General features: G+C 45.6%; 1 protein-coding gene and 1 pseudogene across 4 annotated transcripts in view; both read left to right on the top strand.

The window, feature by feature from the left end:
- Positions 1-2,555: 2,555 nt before the first annotated feature.
- LOC139372311 (neurochondrin-like) lies at positions 2,556-6,900 on the top strand (annotated as a pseudogene).
- A 7,780-nt stretch (positions 6,901-14,680) lies between these two features.
- LOC139372596 (transcription factor AP-2-epsilon) overlaps positions 14,681-18,809 on the top strand; it is a 10,417-nt gene continuing 6,288 nt past the window's right edge. The window contains exons 1-2 of one of the 4 annotated variants that reach the window (XM_071112345.1): positions 14,681-14,820; positions 17,164-17,607. In XM_071112345.1, coding sequence (XP_070968446.1) covers positions 14,776-14,820; positions 17,164-17,607 — 489 coding nt within the window. In that variant the 5' untranslated portion in view covers positions 14,681-14,775. Of the gene's footprint in view, positions 14,821-15,588; positions 15,813-17,163; positions 17,620-18,809 lie in introns of those variants that run through there. The other 3 variants (XM_071112344.1, XM_071112348.1, XM_071112346.1) reach the window with 3 other exon arrangements.

Below are 18,809 nucleotides of genomic sequence, written 5' to 3'. Positions count from 1 at the left end.
ACGGAACACTAACCAAAATGTCAACCTTACATGTCAAAGAAGCTAATCATGATTGACCGATTATTATATTTTAATCATGTTGATTGGTTGTTGTAACCATAATGTTGATTGGTTGTTGTAACCATCTTTGTTTTGACAGCTGACTACGGTAGATCTCATTCTCATGTGCAGTGCGGAAAGTTGAATGAATAACTAAAGAGCGCAGCTAGCCTAAATGTGAGAATATTTGTAGCTACTTGCACTATTTCCATGTATTATTTTATCACAGTAGTTTTTAATGTATGCCAAATAAAATGCTAAAATATATGTACGCGGAACGTAAACAATATGAGTTAGCTTAGCCCCTTGACCATGAATGACTCTCAGTTCCATTCCATTACACTAAAGTGATGAAATGCGTATTAGTCAGAAATCATTTTCAAAAGACAACGTTAAATTGATACACACATTTTTTGGGTTAGTGTTCCCACGCGGCCATATATCCCTGTTACAGCGCGTATTTTAATGGAAGACAGAGGGACCACCTGTGCTAATTAGCTATCTAGCATGCGCCTAACACCTGTGTAAAGGGAGAAGGCCGCCAGAAACCTGTTGTGAAAAATATTGTTGGCTGCAACTGCGATAAAGTTGGTTAAAACAGTGTACAGCAGTGTAAAAATAGTGAAACTTGATATATATATATATTTTTGATAAAACTAACCTAAATATATTCACGTCACCAAATAATTGATTAAATCACACTGTTGCAATGAAACAGAAGCCTCAGCAGCACATGGTAGGGTAGTACCATGGTGTAGCCGGAGGACAGCTAGTTTCCATCCTTCTCTGGGTACATTGACTATAAAAAAACCTTAAGAGGCTCATCTAGCACTGCAGTGCATAAAATGTGATGAGTAGTTGACTCAAAGAAAGAGAGACAATAGATGAACAGTTTTGAACAAATGTATTTATTTAAAAAATGAAGGAGAAGTGCAAGAAGTGTTTTTTTCGTCTGATCACAGACAGCTGATGTGTTCTGCACTTAAGTCCACAAGCGGAAGGGAAAAGGTGAGAGAAGGAGAGCGCATATGTAAGAAGGAATTACACAATGAGCAAAGTGATCATGCTGTTTGTATGTGGCTGCTATGAAAGTGAACTGTGTTTGCGTGTGTTCATTCCACCCATTCTGTTGAAGACATTTCTTAAACGGAAGCAAATGGAACGAAACGGAGATAAACATACCTGAAATTGTCCAATGGAAACTTGTTTACAACTGTTGGATTAATGATTACACCCTAGATCAGCTAGATACAGGCAAGAGTGTGCAAGGTGGTATTGAATTTGTCACTGTCTGTCACCTTGATTACTCAAATGTTTCTCTTAACCTGTGCACCTACATTGTAAACTTTAATTCATAGGCTAGTTTGTAGCAAACTCATAATGGGTGCAGGTAAAATTTGAGTATCATGAGGGAGCCTAAACCTATCGATGTTACATTGATCTGGGTGAAAGGAATATGAATGACAGTCATCCAATATCCTGTAATAAAAAAAAGGCATGCTCATGAAAAAAAAAAGTGTTCTCCCTCATCGTAAACAGCAGCTGGCACCACTACTGGTGTACAGTAAGTGTGTCTTTTGCATTTGCGAAATTATTTTGATGTGTTCTGAAAGTGAACTGCTTTATGTTTCTAGAACCATATCGCAATTGAGAATCAGTTAACTTTTAGATGGAGTATTTGGCTGTTTTGGCAGCCAGAGCCAGTCTACCTCTGAAATGATATAAGTTCCTTGAACCTTAAGGAATAGGGTAACGCTAATGTTAGCCTCCTTTAAAAGTACAGATGTCAAACGTTGCCTGCTGCACATACACTGGAGGCTCTAGACTAGATTGCCAGGTTAAATTGTTTGAGAGCATTTTTAAACTCTCCGAGTGGTCAAATGAGTGAGAAATATATGTCATTGTTAGTACTGAGCGATTATTGCTTTTTGAGGTCGGTTTGATTTTGGTTCGATTATTATAAAATTATCTTGGGTTTAAATTATTTTGGTTGAATGCTGTAACACAATAAAATGGTTAATAAATGTCCCATGATGGTAGTGACTGCCTATTACTGCTTATCACTTATTAACCAGCATTTATTCACTTTACTTTAATCAAATATTTTAGTTGTGTATATTACTTTTGTTTTATTTGAAGACTTTATTTCGTTCCAAGTCGTCGTCTCATCTCTATAAAGCTGCTGCCTCTGCTGTCAGACAAAAATCCCTATTTCGTAGTTCTTCAAAGTAAATAAGGCATATTATTATGACTGCTGAATACCAACTATCAATCATTTAGATCATGTATTGTCAGGTAAAGACACCTTGTGAAGCAACAGCTGCTCTCTATATCCCCCTCAAGATTGTACATTCTAATGTCTCTTCAGTAGCTGGCATAAAATAAACACAGACCAGTAGATGCGCAGTGGATTATTGTCATTGTAGTCAATTACCACTTTTTTTATGTACTACAACTCCCTACCTCATTGCACAGTTCAGGTTGGATTGGCTTTATCTCTCGAGATACTGTGCAATATGTTGGTCAATATGTTGGTAAAAAATAACCTTCATTTCGGTTAATCGCTCAACCCTTAGGAATTCTATTGAATCTGGTATTGTTGGTAAATATTTTCTCACCCTTATATTCACAATCCTTTCTGTTCTGTAGATCACACGATTGTGGCCAGCTCGACAGTCCGACGCTGTGGCGCATCTTTGAGTCGGTGGGGCTGAGTCTTCCAGTTCGCCTGCTGGTGACTGCAGTCTGGGGGAGTGACGCCTCCGGCTTGCCCCCAGAGGAGCTTCTGTCTCTGGGCACAGCTCTGCTGGCTGCCCTCAGCTCCTCACCACCATCCCTTTTCTGCTAGGGCTGCTGTTCGATGGGCCCAAATGGAGCCCGCAGAAACAAGCACCAGGCTAGACAAGAGATGGAACCAGCCAAGCCAGACTTAACAGTCATCACAGAGCACGAACACTACCAGGACACTGCAGGAGTCAAAGCACCAGCTCAGGATGCGAAGAGCCCTAGAGGCTCTGAGGACGGTACTGCAGAGAATGGAGCTACAACTTCCCATTCAACAGTCAAACTGGATGAGGCCTTGGCTACAGACTGTTACCAGGTTCTGATTACAGTGTGCTCTTTACCCTGGGTCCCAGATCAGCTCCTGGTCATGCGTGCTGCCACAGCTTTATATCGGGCCTTGGAGCAGAAACAGAGTCATGAAAAGGGACTACCCCTCCTGGGCGCCCTCCTCTCAGGAAAAAACAGAGAGAGCCTGGTGTAAGCACCCAGCCGACCTCTATCTCCTGGCCAGAGTCTCCCAAGACTTCTGCCAAGCCACCGGCCACACCCAGCTCGATATGTGTGTCCTGGTGCCGCAGTTCCTCCCCCCACCAGGTGGGACACCAAAGGATACTGACCTAACGCCAACTATGGTCAGTATATGGGCGGCCCTGAGGCCCATGCTGCAGGCCAAACTGACACCAGGTAAGTTAGGCCCTGTGTTAGTCCTCTCCACCTGCCTGTTGGACCTGTGCAGCTAGGAGCCTGTGGTGCAACCTAAGTTCTGCTGCCTGCTGGTAAACCGGGCCTGTGTAAAGGTGATGGACTTGGAGGAGCCCCCCGATACAGAACTGAGCCCCCAGTTGCAACAGACGCTCAGCTCCTGCTACCGCGTCATGGAGGCGGCCATGGAGTAGGCCTGCAGCAGCCAGGGAGTCGCCCAGCAGAGCAATGCCCAGCCTCAGAGAGCCATCACTGGGCTCAGTCTGCAGCAGAGCAGGCAGGTCCTCCGGGTTCTGGGGGAGGCCTTCTCGGCAGTCATCTATCACCTGCAGCAGGTAAGAGAACGAGGCAAACAAGATGCATTCATACTCCTTATACTCGCCACACATAAGAACTAAATTCATCTTACACTTTCTCAGACTCCACTGCTGCTACCCACTTAAAAATGCACAGGACAAAGTACACAGAAACGATTAATGGTGTTCTAGCACCATACTTTCTGAAAAAGTTGGTTGCAGATGTGGGTGACCAGCATTTCAGCCTCCTCCTCGATGAGTCCACGGATGTAAGTGTTTCTAAGTACCTGGGGGTTGTGATAAGATACTTTAGTGACACCAAACAGACAATTGTATCAACATTTCTGGGGCTTGTTGAGTTGGAGGGAGGAGATGCCAAATCTATAGCCCGTGCTGTTGTGGCTTTCCTCGAGAAGTGTTGTCTTAAAAAAGAGAAACTCCTGGGGATAGGGACTGACAATGCCTCTGTTATGACGGGGATTAACAATGGTGTCCATAAGTGCTGAAGGAGGAGTATGGCCTCAAATATCTGGTTCTTATTCGCCGTGAGCACCACTCTCTACAGCTTGCTGTAAGTAATGCTTCCAATGACACCACCCCCCGTAGTGTGGAGTACTTGGTACGAGAGACTTATAACTGGTTTTCAGTGTCTCCAAAGCGCAGGGAGGCCTACAAGGCCATATATGAGAACATCAACTGTGGGCAGAAACCTTTACAGATAGCCAAGGGGTGTGCCACACATTGGCTCTCCATTTAACCCGCGGTTTCACACATTTTGGACCAGTGGGAGGAACACAGCTACATGGCTGAGGTTTTACACTCCATGTACAGTGATCCTCAAAACATATTGTATCTGACTTTTTTAAAGTTAGTGCTGGGTGAGGTACAGTTGGCCATCAAGGCTTTTGAGGGAGAGCAAGTATATCCTCTTAAGCTACTTGACAGCTTGGTTAGCCTGATCAAGTCTGTGAGCAGCAGGGTGCTGAATCAACTGGCAAATGTTGATGTCCTCAAAGGGCCAATAGCTGGATACACCAGTCCCAAACCGTACCTTGATTACCCTTTTGAGTCAAAGGCAGCTGAGCTCCACCTTTCGCCTGAGGATGAAAACAATGTCTGAAAGCGGTGTGTAGCCTTCACCATCTCCCTCACTAATGAGTTGAGGGTGAGACTGCCGAACAACATCGAAGCATTGCAGTACATGTCCGTTTTCAATGTGGAGGAAACTCTAAAGCACAATAATAGCCCTGGAGAAATAGAAAAAATAGCTAAGCTCCTTGGCTACTCCCCTGCAGAGATCGACAAGATTGTCCAGCAATGGCGTGGCATCCATCTTAGTAAATGAAATGAGACAAAAAACACACTGGGCTTCTGGGGTGAGATTTGGAAGTTCAGGGATGCAGCTGATATCAACCCGTTTCAAGAACTTGCCATGACTGCTGTGTCTGTGTTGTCCTTGCCACACTCGAATGCTGAAGTCGAGAGAGTATTCAGCCAGATGAGTGTAGTAAAAAGCAAACTTAGAAATCAGATGTCCTTGCAGACCCTTAACTCTATCCTGTACATTCGATATGGACTGAAGCTGTCTGGTGAGGCTTGCTATGACCACCAGCTGGCTGATAATGTTTTGTAGCTTTTTGGCACATATCAGCTGCTTACTTACTCATTTAAGTCAGCCCCCTTCAGTTGCTGAACCTGCCATAGGGGGGCCTTGACCAATATGACAATGGCCCACTCTTTCTGTGAGCCAGCACAGCCTGTGTGTGTGTGGAGGGGGGTCTGAAAAAAACCTAACAATTAACCTGAATTAGGGCCAGACTAGATACCATAATTTCTCACATTGCCATTAACAGTTTTTTCTATTGTCTCTTTTTGGTCCATTTAGATTGTTCCCTGTGCACGCCCTAGATAGTTGACCATTAGGGTCAGGACTGATTAGGGAGGCCACCGCTCCACTTGACATGGTTACGCAGGAGGGTCATGAGGAGAGAATCAGTCTCTTCCTTATTGATTCTCCTGTGTTTCCCGTGGTGCTGGGCTTACCCTGGTTGGCCTGTCATGACCCCACTATTTTGTGGCAACAGAGGGCCCTCAAGGGGTGGTCACGAGAGTGCTTAGGGAGGTGTGTGGGGGTTTCCATCGGTGCGACTACGGTGGAGAGTCCAGACCAGGTCTCCACCGTGCGCATCCCCTCAGAATATGCCGATTTTGCTCTCGCCTTCTGTAAGAAGAGGGCAACTAAATTACCACCTCATCGACGGGGGGATTGTGTGATAAATCTCCTGGTAGACGCAGCACTTCCCAGGAGTCACGTGTATCCCCTGTCACAGGAGGAGACGGTGGCTATGGAAACATATGTCTCCGAATCCCTGAGGCAGAGATACATTCGGCCCTCCACTTCACCTGCCTCCTCGAGATTCTTTTTTGTGAAGAAGAAGGATGGGGGTCTGTGCCTGTGTATTGACTATCGAGGGATCAATCAGATCACTGTGAGGTACAGTTACCCGCTGCCTCTCATCGCCAGTGCGATCAAGTCAATGCACGGGGCGCGCTTCTTCACAAAGTTGGATCTCAGGAGCGCTTACAACCTTGTGCATATCCGGGAGGGGGACGAGTGGAAGATGGCATTTAGTAACACCTCAGGGCACTATGAGTACCTCGTCATGCACGGGCAGGGTGTAGTGGTGTACATGGATCATACTCCCATACTTCCGGCCTCTTGCCTGGTGGCACCGGTGGTGTGGGAGCTGGACGCGGACATCGAGCGGGCATTACGCACAGAGCATTATGCAAAACTGTACTTCAAATCTATGATACTCCCCTACTTAACACACTGCTTTACTAGTTGGGCCCAAGCTTGCTGTACAACATTAAAACCGATTCAGTCTGTCTACAAACAGGCTCTCAAAGTGCTTGAAGCCCAATACCCATCATCACTGTTACATCCTCAGAAAGCATGAGCTCCTGAGTTGGGAAAAGCATGTCTTGTATTCAAGATCCTGAATGGCCTGGCTCCCCCCCCCCCCCACTCAGTATTTTTGGCAGCAGTATGGCAGCAGATGCACAAGGTCTGCCATGAGAGGTGACTGTATAGTTCCCTTAAAGGAAAAGCACCTTTAGTAAATCCGCTTTCTCTGTGAGAGCTTCCCATGTCTGGAATACACTGCCATCAGACACACATAACTGCACCACATATCACACTTTCACAAAATGCATGAAGACATGGCTAAAGGTCAATCAGATTTGTGAACATAATCCCTAGCTGTGTGTTGCCGCTTTCCATGCTGTCTGTTGTCTGTAGCTTGTGAGGTGTGGAAACACTATGCTTTTATGAATTTTGTCTTGCTGCTTTTTGTTCTATGTTTCTCTGTGTGTGCTCACTGCTCAATGATTGTATATATTGTAATTGTTTTTAATAACCTGCCCAGGGACTGCGTTTGAAAATTAGCCGGCTGGCTAAAACCGGCACTTCTATTGAAACGTTGATTAATGTGCACTGTCCCTGTAAAAATAAAATAAACTCCAACTCAAGTACAAGTTAAAGTCGGCAATAATATACATAGTAAAGTAAAGTACAGATACCCTCAAAAAATACTTAAGTAGTTCTTTAAAGTATTTTTATGTAAGTACTTTACACAACTGCACAATTTGAGAGAAATAAGCTTTTTATGCACATGGAACATTTCTGGGATCTTTTATTTCAGCTCATGAAACATGGGACCTACACTTTACATGTTGCATTTTTGTTATATTATATTTTTGTTCAGTATACAGTTCCAGTCAAAAGTATGGATACACCTACTCATTCAAGTGTTTCTCTTTATTTTCACTATTTTCTACGTTGTATAATAATATTGAAGACATCAAAACTATGAAATTTACACATGGAATCATGTAGTAACCAAAAAAAGTGTTAAACAAATTCGTAATGGTTTTCTTCTGGGGAAAGAGAGGCGGACCAAAATGCAGTGTGGTTAGTTTTGTACATCTTTAATAAAGATGAAAGTACAACAATCTACAAAACAAGAACCGTGAAAAAACCAAAACAGTCCTATCTGGTGCCACAAACACAGGAACAATCACCCACCCCCCCCCCCAAAGGTGCGGACTCCGGCCGCAATACCTTGACCTATAGGGGAGGGTCTGGGTGGGCGTCTGTCCGCGGTGGAGGCTCTGGCGCGGGACGCGGACCCCACTTCACTATTGTCTTAGTCCGCCTCATTGTCCGCCTCCGTGGCTCTCTAACCCTGGCAACCCCTCTCAATGACCCCACTGGACAGAGGGGCAGCTTGGGACAGAGGTGCAGCTGCTCGGGACAGAGGTGCAGCTGCTCGGGACAGAGGTGCAGCTGCTCGGGACAGAGGGGCAGCTGCTCGGGACAGAGGGGCTCTGGCGCCTCTGGGCTGAGGGGCTCTGGCGCCTCTGGGCTGAGGGGCTCTGGCGCCTCTGGGCTGAGGGCCTCCTGGCTGACTGGCGGCCCCTGGCTGACTGGCGGCACTGGCGGCCCCTGGCTGACTGGCGGCACTGGCGGCCCCTGGCTGACTGGCGGCACTGGCGGCCCCTGGCAGACTGGCGGCACTGGCGGCTCCTGGCAGACTGGCGGCACTGGCGGCTCCTGGCAGACAGGCGGCACTGGCGGCTCCTGGCAGACTGGCGGCACTGGCGGCTACTGGCAGACTGGCGACACTGGCGGCTCCTGGCAGACTCGCGGCACTGGCGGCGCTGGGCAAACGGGCGGCTCAGGCGGCGCTGGGCAGACGGGCGGCTCAGGCGGCGCTGGGCAGACGGGCGGCTCAGGCGGCGCTGGGCAGACGGGCGGCTCAGGCGGCGCTGGGCAGACGGGCGGCTCAGGCGGCGCTGGGCAGACGGGCGGCTCAGGCGGCGCTGGGCAGACGGGCGGCTCAGGCGGCGCTGGGCAGACGGGCGGCTCAGGCAGGGCGCTGGGCAGACGGGCGGCTCAGGCGGCGCTGGGCAGACGGGCGGCTCAGGCGGCGCTGGGCAGACGGGCGGCTCAGGCGGCGCTGGGCAGACGGGCGGGACAGGCGGCGCTGGGCAGACGGGCGGCTCAGGCGGCGCTGGGCAGACGGGCGGCTCAGGCGGCGCTGGGCAGACGGGCGGCTCAGGCGGCGCTGGGCAGACGGGCGGCTCAGGCGGCGCTGGGCAGACGGGCGGCTCAGGCGGCGCTGGGCAGACGGGCGGCTCAGGCGGCGCTGGGCAGGAAGGCTCTGGCAGCGCTGGACTAAGGAGCTCTGGCGCCTCTGGAATGAGGGGCTCTTGCGCCTCTGGACTGAGGGGCGGGAGCTCTGGTAGCGCCGAACAGGCGGGAGACTCCGGCTGCGTTGGAGAGGAGGAAGGCTCTAGCAGCGCCGGAGAGGCGGGAGCACCTGTAGGGATGAGACGGAGAGACAGCCTGGTGCGGGGGGCTGCCACCGGAGGGCTGGTGCGTGGAGGTGGTACCGGATAGACCGGGCCGTGCAGGCGCACTGGAGCTCTTGAGAGCAGGGCTGGCACCAACCGCCCTGGCTGGATCTTCACCCTAGCCCGGCAGATGTGGGAAGCTGGGATGTAGCGCACCGGGCTAAGCACGCGTACTGGGGACACCGTGCGAACCACCGCATAACACGGTGCCTGACCAGCACCACGCCCGCCACGGTTAGCACTGCAGTGCTGAGATGGCACAGGACGTGCAAGGCTAGGGAGATGCACAGGAGGCCTGGTGCGTGAGGCTGGCACAGTCTTCACCAGACCCCTAGCACGCACCTCAGGATGAGTATGGAGAGCTGACCCCGGTGCCATTAAATCCCTGACACGCTCCGTCGGGCGAATGTCGTGCCTCATGCACCAAACCAGCAACTCCCTCATATCTCTCTCCTCCAATTTCCCCATTAACGCCTTCACAGTCTCTGCTTCGCTCACCTCCAACACCAGCTCTGGTTCTGAGCTCCTCCTTGGCTCCTCACGATAAACGGGGGGAGTTGGCTCAGGTCTGACTCCTGACACTGCCACACTCCCCCTGTGCCCCCTCCCAAGACATTTTTGGGGCTGACTCCCTGGCTTCCGTCCGCGCCGCCGTGCTTGCTTCGCCAACCTCATTCTCCTGTTACCTTCCGCACACTGCTCCATCGAATCCCAGGCGGGCTCCGGCACTCCTCCTGGGTCGACCGCCCACCTGTCTATTTCCTCCCAAGTAGTATAGTCCAGACATTGCTGCCTCTCTTGCTGTTGCCCGTTACCACGCCGCTTGGTCCTGTTGTGGTGGGTGATTCTGTAATGGTTTTCTTTTGGGGAAAGAGAGGCGGACCAAAATGCAGCGTGGTTAGTTTTGTACATCTTTAATAAAGATGAAAGTACAACAATCTACAAAACAAGAACCGTGAAAAAACCAAAACAGTCCTATCTGGTTCCACAAAGACAGAAACAATCACCCACAAACACACAGTGAAACCCAGGCTACCTAAGTATGATTCTCAATCAGAGACAACTAATGACACCTGCCTGTGATTGAGAACCATACTAGGCCGAAACATAGAAATACCCAAATCATAGAAAAACAAACATAGACTGCCCACCCAACTCACGCCCTGACCATACTAAATAAATACAAAACAAAGGAAATAAAGGTCAGAACATGACAAAATCTAAATATATTTGAGATTCTTCAAAGTAGCCACCCTTTGCCTTGATGACAGCTTTGCACACTTGGCATTCTCTCAACCAGCTTCATGAGGTAGTCACCTGGAATGCATTTCAATTAACAGGTTTGCCTTGTTAAAAGTTAATTTGTGGAATCTATTTCTTTCTTAATGTGTTTGAGCCAATCAGTAGTGTTGTGACAAGGTAGGGGTGGTATACAGAAGACCAAGTCCATATTATGGCAAGAACAGCTCAAATAAGCAAAAAGAAATAACAGACCATCATTACTTAAAGACATGAAGGTCAGTCAATCTGGAAAATGTTATAAACTTTGAAAGTTTCTTCAAGTGCAGTTGCAAAAACTTCAAGAGCTATGATGAAACTTGCTCTCATGAGGACCGCCACAGGAAAGGAAGAACCAGAGTTACCTCTGCTGCAGAGGATAAGTTCATTAGAGTTACCAGCCTCAGAAATTGCAGCCCAAATATATGCTTCATAGAGATCGAGCAACAGACACATCTCAACATCAACTGTTCAGAGGAGACTGCGTGAATCAGGCCTTCATGGTCAAATTGCTGCAAAGAAACCACTACTTAAGGACACCAATAATAAGAAGAGACTTGCTTGGGCCAAGAAACACGAGCAATGGAAATTAGACCGGTGGATACCTGTCCTTTGGTCTGATGAGTCCAAATTTGAGATGTCTGGTTCCAACCGCCAAGTTTTTGTGAGACGCAGAGAAGTTGAACGGATGATCTCTGCATGTGTAGTTCCCACCGTGAAGCATGGAGGAGGAGGTGTGATGGTGTGGGGGTAATTTGCTGGTGACACTGTGATTTATTTAGAATTCAAGGCACACTTGCGGGCCGGGCGCAGTGCGTGCTAACCAAGATCGCCAGGTGCACGGTGTTTCCTCCGACATTGGTGTGGCTGGCTTCCGGGTTGGATGAGCGCTGTGTTAAGAAGCTTGGTTGGGTTGTGTTTCGGAGGACGCATGACTTTCAACCTTCGTCTCTCCCGAGCCCATACGGGAGTTGTAGCGATGAGACAAGATAGTAACTACTAATAATTGGATACTACGAAATTGGGGAGAAAAAGGGGGGTAAAAAAAAATTAAAAAATAATTCAAGGCACACTTAACCAGCATGGCTACCACAGCATTCTGCAGCGATATGCCATCCCATCTGGTTTGCGATTTAGTGGCACTATTATTTGTTTTTCATCAGAACAATGACCCAACACACCTCCAGGCTGAGTAAGGGCTATTTGACCAAGAAGGAGAGTGATGGAGTGCTGCATCAGATGACCTAGCCTCCACAATCACCCGACCTCAACTCAATTAAGATTGCCCTTGCTAGAAGAATGTGTTTCAGACATAAGGAAGTGGATGGCTGCAAACTTTCTACTTTTAAACTCGGACAAAACAGAGATGCTTGTTCTAGGTCCCAAGAAACAAAGAGATCTTCTGTTGAATCTGACAATTAATCTTAATGGTTGTACAGTCGTCTCAAATAAAACTGTGAAGGACCTCGGCGTTACTCTGGACCCTAAACTCTCTTTTGAAGAACATATCAAGACCATTTCAAGGACAGCTTTTTTCCATCTATGTAACATTGCAAAAATCAGAAACTTTCTGTCCAAAAATGATGCAGAAAAATTAATCCATGCTTTTGTCACTTCTAGGTTAGACTACTGCAATGCTCTACTTTCCGGCTACCCGGATAAAGCACTAAATAAACTTCAGTTAGTGCTAAATACGGCTGCTAGAATCCTGACTAGAACCAAAAAAATTGATCATATTACTCCAGTGCTAGCCTCTCTACACTGGCTTCCTGTCAAAGCAAGGGCTGATTTCAAGGTTTTACTGCTAACCTACAAAGCATTACATGGGCTTGCTCCTACCTATCTCTCTGATTTGGTCCTGCCGTACATACCTACACGTACGCTACGGTCACAAGACGCAGGCCTCCTAATTGTCCCTAGAATTTCTAAGCAAACAGCTGGAGGCAGGGCTTTCTCCTATAGAGCTCCATTTTTATGGAACGGTCTGCCTACCCATGTCAGAGACGCAAACTCGGTCTCATCCTTTAAGTCTCTACTGAAGACTCATCTCTTCAGTGGGTCATATGATTGAGTGTAGTCTGGCCCAGGAGTGGGAGGGTGAACGGAAAGGCTCTGGAGCAACGAACCGCCCTTGCTGTCTCTGCCTGGCCGGTTCCCCTCTTTCCACTGGGATTCTCTGCCTCTAACCCTATTACAGGGGCTGAGTCACTGGCTTACTGGGGCTCTCTCATGCCGTCCCTGGAGGGGGTGCGTCACCTGAGTGGGTTGAGTCACTGATGTGGTCATCCTGTCTGGGTTGGCGCCCCCCCCCCCCCCCCTTTGGGTTGTGCCGTGGCGGAGGTCTTTGTGGGCTATACTCACCCTTGTCTCAGGATGGTAAATTGGTGGTTGAAGATATCCCTCTAGTGCTGTGGGGGCTGTGCTTTGGCAAAGTGGGTGGGGTTATATCCTTCCTGTTTGGCCCTGTCAGGGGGTGTCCTCGGAATGGGCCACAGTGTCTCCTGACCCCTCCTGTCTCAGCCTCCAGTATTTATGCTGCAGTAGTAGTTTGTGTGTCGGGGGGCTAGGGTCAGTTTGTTATATCTGGAGTACTTCTCCTGTCCTATTCTGTGTCCTGTGTGAATCTAGGTGTGCGTTCTCTAATTCTCTCCTTCTCTCTTTCTCTCTCTCGGAGGACCTGAGCCCTAGGACCATGCCCCAGGACTACCTGACATGATGACTCCTTGCTGTCCCCAGTCCACCTGGCTGTGCTGCTGCTCCAGTTTCAACTGTTCTGCCTTAATATTATTCGACCATGCTGGTCATTTATGAACATTTGAACATCTTGGCCATGTTCTGTTATAATCTCCACCCGGCACAGCCAGAAGAGGATTGGCCACCCCACATAGCCTGGTTCCTCTCTAGGTTTCTTCCTAGGTTTTGGCCTTTCTAGGGAGTTTTTCCTAGCCACCGTGCTTCTACACCTGCATTGCTTGCTGTTTGGGGTTTTAGGCTGGGTTTCTGTACAGCACTTTGAGATATCAGCTGATGTACGAAGGGCTATATAAATAAATTTGATTTGATTTGATTTGATGGTTTGGGATGAGTTGGACTGCGGAGTGAAGTAAAAGCAGCCAACAAGTGCTAAGCATGTGTGGGAACTCCTTCAAGACTGTTGGAAAAGCATTCCAGGTGAAGCTGGTTGAGAGAATGTTCAAAGCTGTCATCAAGGGAAAGGGTGGCTACTTTGAAGAATATCAAATATCAAATATATTTTGATTTGTTTAACACTTATTTGGTTACTACATAATTCCTTGTGTGTTATTTCATAGTTTTTCTACAATGTAGAAAATAGTAAAAATAAAGAAAAACCCTGGAATGAGTAGCTGTGTCCAAACACATATCTTTCCATGTCTCCATGCATGTTGCTTTTTCTACCACTAGATGGCATTCTGACTGCAGTGTGGCACTTCGGGTCATGGTAAAACCCTGAATTATGCATGGGTTACTTATTGAAGTTATTTTGACACTGATATATTAGTGTAACAATTGTTTTTTTTGTCAGATGAGATTCACAATCCATAAAACTGAAAGAATTTAGTTTTGACTTATTTTCTCCGAAATGTCAAGTTACCGTTAGCTGAATTTAACTTTCTTAATTTCTTTCTTACAAAAAGAGAATGTCACTGCATGACGATGATGTTTAATTTCCGATAAATGTAATTGATCAAAAAAAGCAGGGTCTACAAATACCGGACAAAAGTTTTCAAATGATACAGTAGCAAGAAAGACACCAGTTGAGTGTACATTTCTAATAATTCATTTTGAATGGCTATATCTACGAAAATACTCATGAGAAAAATGATTTGCCTGTAATTAATTCAAATCTGGTCACTATACAGTTTGCTTAAAATGTCATGGTCATACCTAATGGCGTAATTGCACATTGCCGTACAACTTCATGGATTCGACTTGGTAAATCTGATTGTGTAAATATAATCTATACACGTTTCCTTTTGGCATGAAACTCTCACCTTCTCTCAGCCCCAATTTAGCAGCCCTATTGACTCCCTTCACCTCCCGCCCTTACACCCCTCCCCAAACTTCCGTCTGTTGTCTCTGTGACTCATACAAAACTAGTGCTTCGCTACTCCAACTAACTCACTCTTCAGTCTACCTTCAGCTCGTCTCTATCCATCCTCCTGGTATCCGCTATAACCTCCTGCTCAAACCTAACTCCAATCTCTGCAACCCAGCCGCCCTTTACAACAACGTCATCATGCTTTGGAAATCGCGAACGAAGACTGAGCCCTACTGTCTTCAGGTAACATTATTTGGCTATGCTTGAAGTTTATAAAATGGTAAACGAATTTGGAAAATTGTTTTCTCTCGTGCTTTTACTGGTAGGGCTGCTTGCAATGAATATACACTTTTGTTTAAATAGTATGTGTAAAGTGTCAAGAACTCGTGTTAGAACTCGTTTGATGCTATAATGAGTTTGAGGACCGATTTAGCAAATGGTTTTCCAATTTGGGTGCATGAAATGCTATAAATAACATTCACTCATTGTAGAAGACAGCACTCTAAAATAATTCAAACATTTGTAAATATATTTCAAGAACACTTTAAAAGTTGTTTTGAATTATCTGTATCATCTAACAAAAAGTTGAACCAGATGGATAGCGTGCGTAATGGTTTGATTACGAGGCAGTTAAAAAAGAAGGCTGGATATTGATTCATAGCCTAGCAAGTAGGATATTTGATGCATATTGCGTGCCAAAATTATTTTTAGATTGTCTGGGGACAAGACCTCTCATTTTTGGCATTTAAAACAGGAGGCAAATAAAATGGGGGATGTTTGGCTAGTATAATAACTACATTTAACAACCGTCTAATCTAAAAAGAAAGGAAAGGTAGGTAAATATTTTTTTTAAACATAATTGTGGGAGAATGAATGAATGTCTGAATGAATATCTCTTTAAGAGAACTGGACCCCCCCACCCCTCCCTTCATTCTGTTGAGCGCGTTCAGAAACCTATAAGTAGCGCGCATGGGGAAAATTTAGGACACTTTCTGACAGCGTGTCGCAGAAGCATCCTTAAACCGCACGTGCTTGAGGGTTGACACGTTGAGACATTTCTAAAAGAAAGAAAAAAAGAAGCTTGAGCTACTTCCTGCATGGATCTTGTAGACAGATGAAAGTAGCTTGGATTATAACTATTTGGTGACGTAGCTAAGACATTGACGGCATCCATATCCTAGACTGTGAATTTTTGGTAACCAGAAGAGATGTTAGTCCACACATATTCGGCTATGGTGAGTCCCTGTACATTCAATACTACGCGCTAGTCTGCAGCCCAGATTAGTTCCTGTATGGTCTTGTCATCTTCAATTTCTACAACTTTGTCTTGATTTGAGTGGGCACAGATACGTGACGTTAACTTCGCACTAGCGGCGCCGCTACTGTCATTGTCAGCTGTCTGGATAGATCGGCTGTATGCGGAATGTCAGATGGAGGGAGAATCGGACCGCATCAAAGTGTCCGTAGAAATATTAATTTAAAGAGGGCCAACTAAACGAGGATGACACTTTGAGAGAAAAGTCCCATTGCGTTTTGCTGTGGTGAGCATAATGAAAGTTGAAACGGCTAAACATGTGAAGTGTACAAGGCATACAGATGGTAGCCTGTATTAGTCTAGTTGCTATCAGTTATATGTTGGCATTTAGAATTGTATACATATTTTAAATGACCTTTTGCTTTTGCTTTTAAATCCCCCCTTTGCTCGTTTCTAAAAATGGACAATGTTCCAACAAAAAAATTGATCCGAGTGACCCAGCTTTAGAAAAATCGATTTTTTTAAAACCAGGAAGTGCATGCATATGGAGAGGAATGTAGGCTACATGACAATTTGAGAATATTGCAAAATGACTGCATTGATAATGGTATGTTATTACACTATTACATGATGACTCCCAAATTCATTCAGACAAAATGGCTAAAGAAGTTATGTTTAGGTTATATCGCTTTATATTTCACTTGGAAATATTTGCAATATTTTGTAAATATTTCATAGGCTCTTGTAGTCATAAATGTGTGCACATATTTTATCATATTGAGTGTTGTATTTCCTGGGGCAACATAATGCTGTAGCGCATTAGATACCTGTCCTTTGTTCTGTTGGGGTTCTCAGTGGCCATGACCTTTTTGACACTGCCAGGCAGCGATGCCAGGGGGACCTGCTGTCTGTCTGCATGCAAATCAAACCCTCCGTTTGAGTTATTTGGACATTTTAGAATGAAATAGTTGAATATTAGGATACACTGTATTGTTTTGTGGTCAAGATGTTAGACTAAGTTTTGTGCAGTTTTATATAGGCTATCGAACTGATTTAAATTGTATTTCTAACGTCCTTTTCTCTTTGTGTTATATTTCAATTTCATTGCAGTTCAGTTAATCACCTAACACAATAATAACGAATTATAATGTGCTTATGATAAAGTTTAAGATACTATTTATAGTTTTGCAAAGATAATTTGAATCGAAAAAAATAAATATATAAACTTGAATTATAGGCCTGACATGTGGTGCATTTAATCGACGCATTTGTATGTAATATATAACATGCGTGGATTTACAAGCCTAACCAACTTTTTAATTTACGCACAGGACCGCGCAGACGGACTGACCGGCTCCTCGCCGAGTGGGCGACTGTCCCAACTCTCCTCGCTGAACCAGGCAGCGTACTCCTCGGCTCCCCCGCTTTGCCACACACCGGCCTCTGATTTCCAACCTCCGTACTTCCCCCCTCCATACCCACAGTCTTCGCTCTCATACTCCCAGAGCCAGGACTCTGCATACTCTCACTTATCGGACCCCTACAACTCCATCAACTCCATCCATCAGCATCAGCAAGCGGCATGGCACTCGCAGAGATCGCGGTCGGACGAGGGGGCGCTATTGTCACAGTCACACCGGGCTTTAAGCCTCGACCCCCGTCGGGAGTACCCCGGTGTACCCCGGCTTCTCCACGGACTCGGGGAGGGTGCCGCAGCTCTAGGAGACGGTCCTCTTGGAATGCATATTGGACATCACGGACTGGAGGACATGCAGGTGGGTTTATTTGTGCGTGGACCTTTTTATTATTCCTTCTCTCATTCACAAACACTATATTGGTCGTGCGTAAAAGTCACCTTCTAGCGAAAAGCCTAAACCATGCACCCATTATGTAGATAATTGCTGAATTAGTTTACTATTTTTTTAAATGGAATAATCTATAACAACTATTCTAATAATTGTGTGTATGGCAAGGATTCTTTCTGTCACTTTTCTTTTGTTACTGTGATAGTAATTTCTTTTTGTGCGTATTTTACGCAATCGTTTTTTCTTCCAAAGGGCCCACCCTACCAAAATACCTAATTGTAAATGCAATTCATATTGTAAAATATTGCATACTTACCAACATTTGGACTAGTAGTTGTCTCGAAGTGGTCACCTGTCAAATTGAAATGACCTTGCTCTTCGCCCTGATCTTATTGTAAAGAGTATACGCACCGTTTTAACACTTTATTTAGAGACCGTGGACATATTTTCCTTGTAAATAGGCTGGGAACGTGATGATTGCGTTGATGGATACATGTAGGCCTAATCATGTTAAATGGAATTGGTCCACTAATTGCAGGGCCTCGCTTGTCTCGTTATCTTAAAAATTATATTAGTTAAGCCTAATCCCCAAAGTGTTGTTAAGGTAAATATAACGAGCAGAGATCAAACAATTACATCTGATAGCAACTAACAATTACATTATTAGACCTTGAATACATATAGTGAGTGATATGTTTAACTATATTAGCCTACTTTGTGGACGCAATTCTCAAATAGATGATTTGGATAAGCCATTTCTTTCAGGTACATTTAAATAGACATGGATATCGGAAATATCAACAAAACAATATCAACAAATGAATAGGCTGATTTATACAATTGTCTTACATACACCTACTTTATTTCTAATTTCAATAGCCTATTGACAATGTATTAATTGCAGCGAAAACAATAACATAATTTATGTTAATCTCCTGAAGAAAAAAAACATCTGAAATATCCTCGAAATACATAATAGTAATAATATTAAATATAATATTAGGAATGTTGTAATTCTTTCCGAACTAAATAGTTGTATTGCTATTTGTTTGTCAAAATTCAAGGCTGACTTAAGCCTATGGGCTATCCACAAACACATGAAGCAAGCCAACGTTTCGTTGATGGCTTTAGCCGACATCCATTGAAGTCATAGGGAGAAGTGTTCAACATAC

Source organism: Oncorhynchus clarkii, chromosome 18 (genome assembly GCF_045791955.1).
Source record: "Oncorhynchus clarkii lewisi isolate Uvic-CL-2024 chromosome 18, UVic_Ocla_1.0, whole genome shotgun sequence".
Classification (NCBI taxonomy): Eukaryota; Metazoa; Chordata; class Actinopteri; order Salmoniformes; family Salmonidae; genus Oncorhynchus; species Oncorhynchus clarkii.
This window is presented reverse-complemented; position numbering and strand designations above follow the sequence as displayed.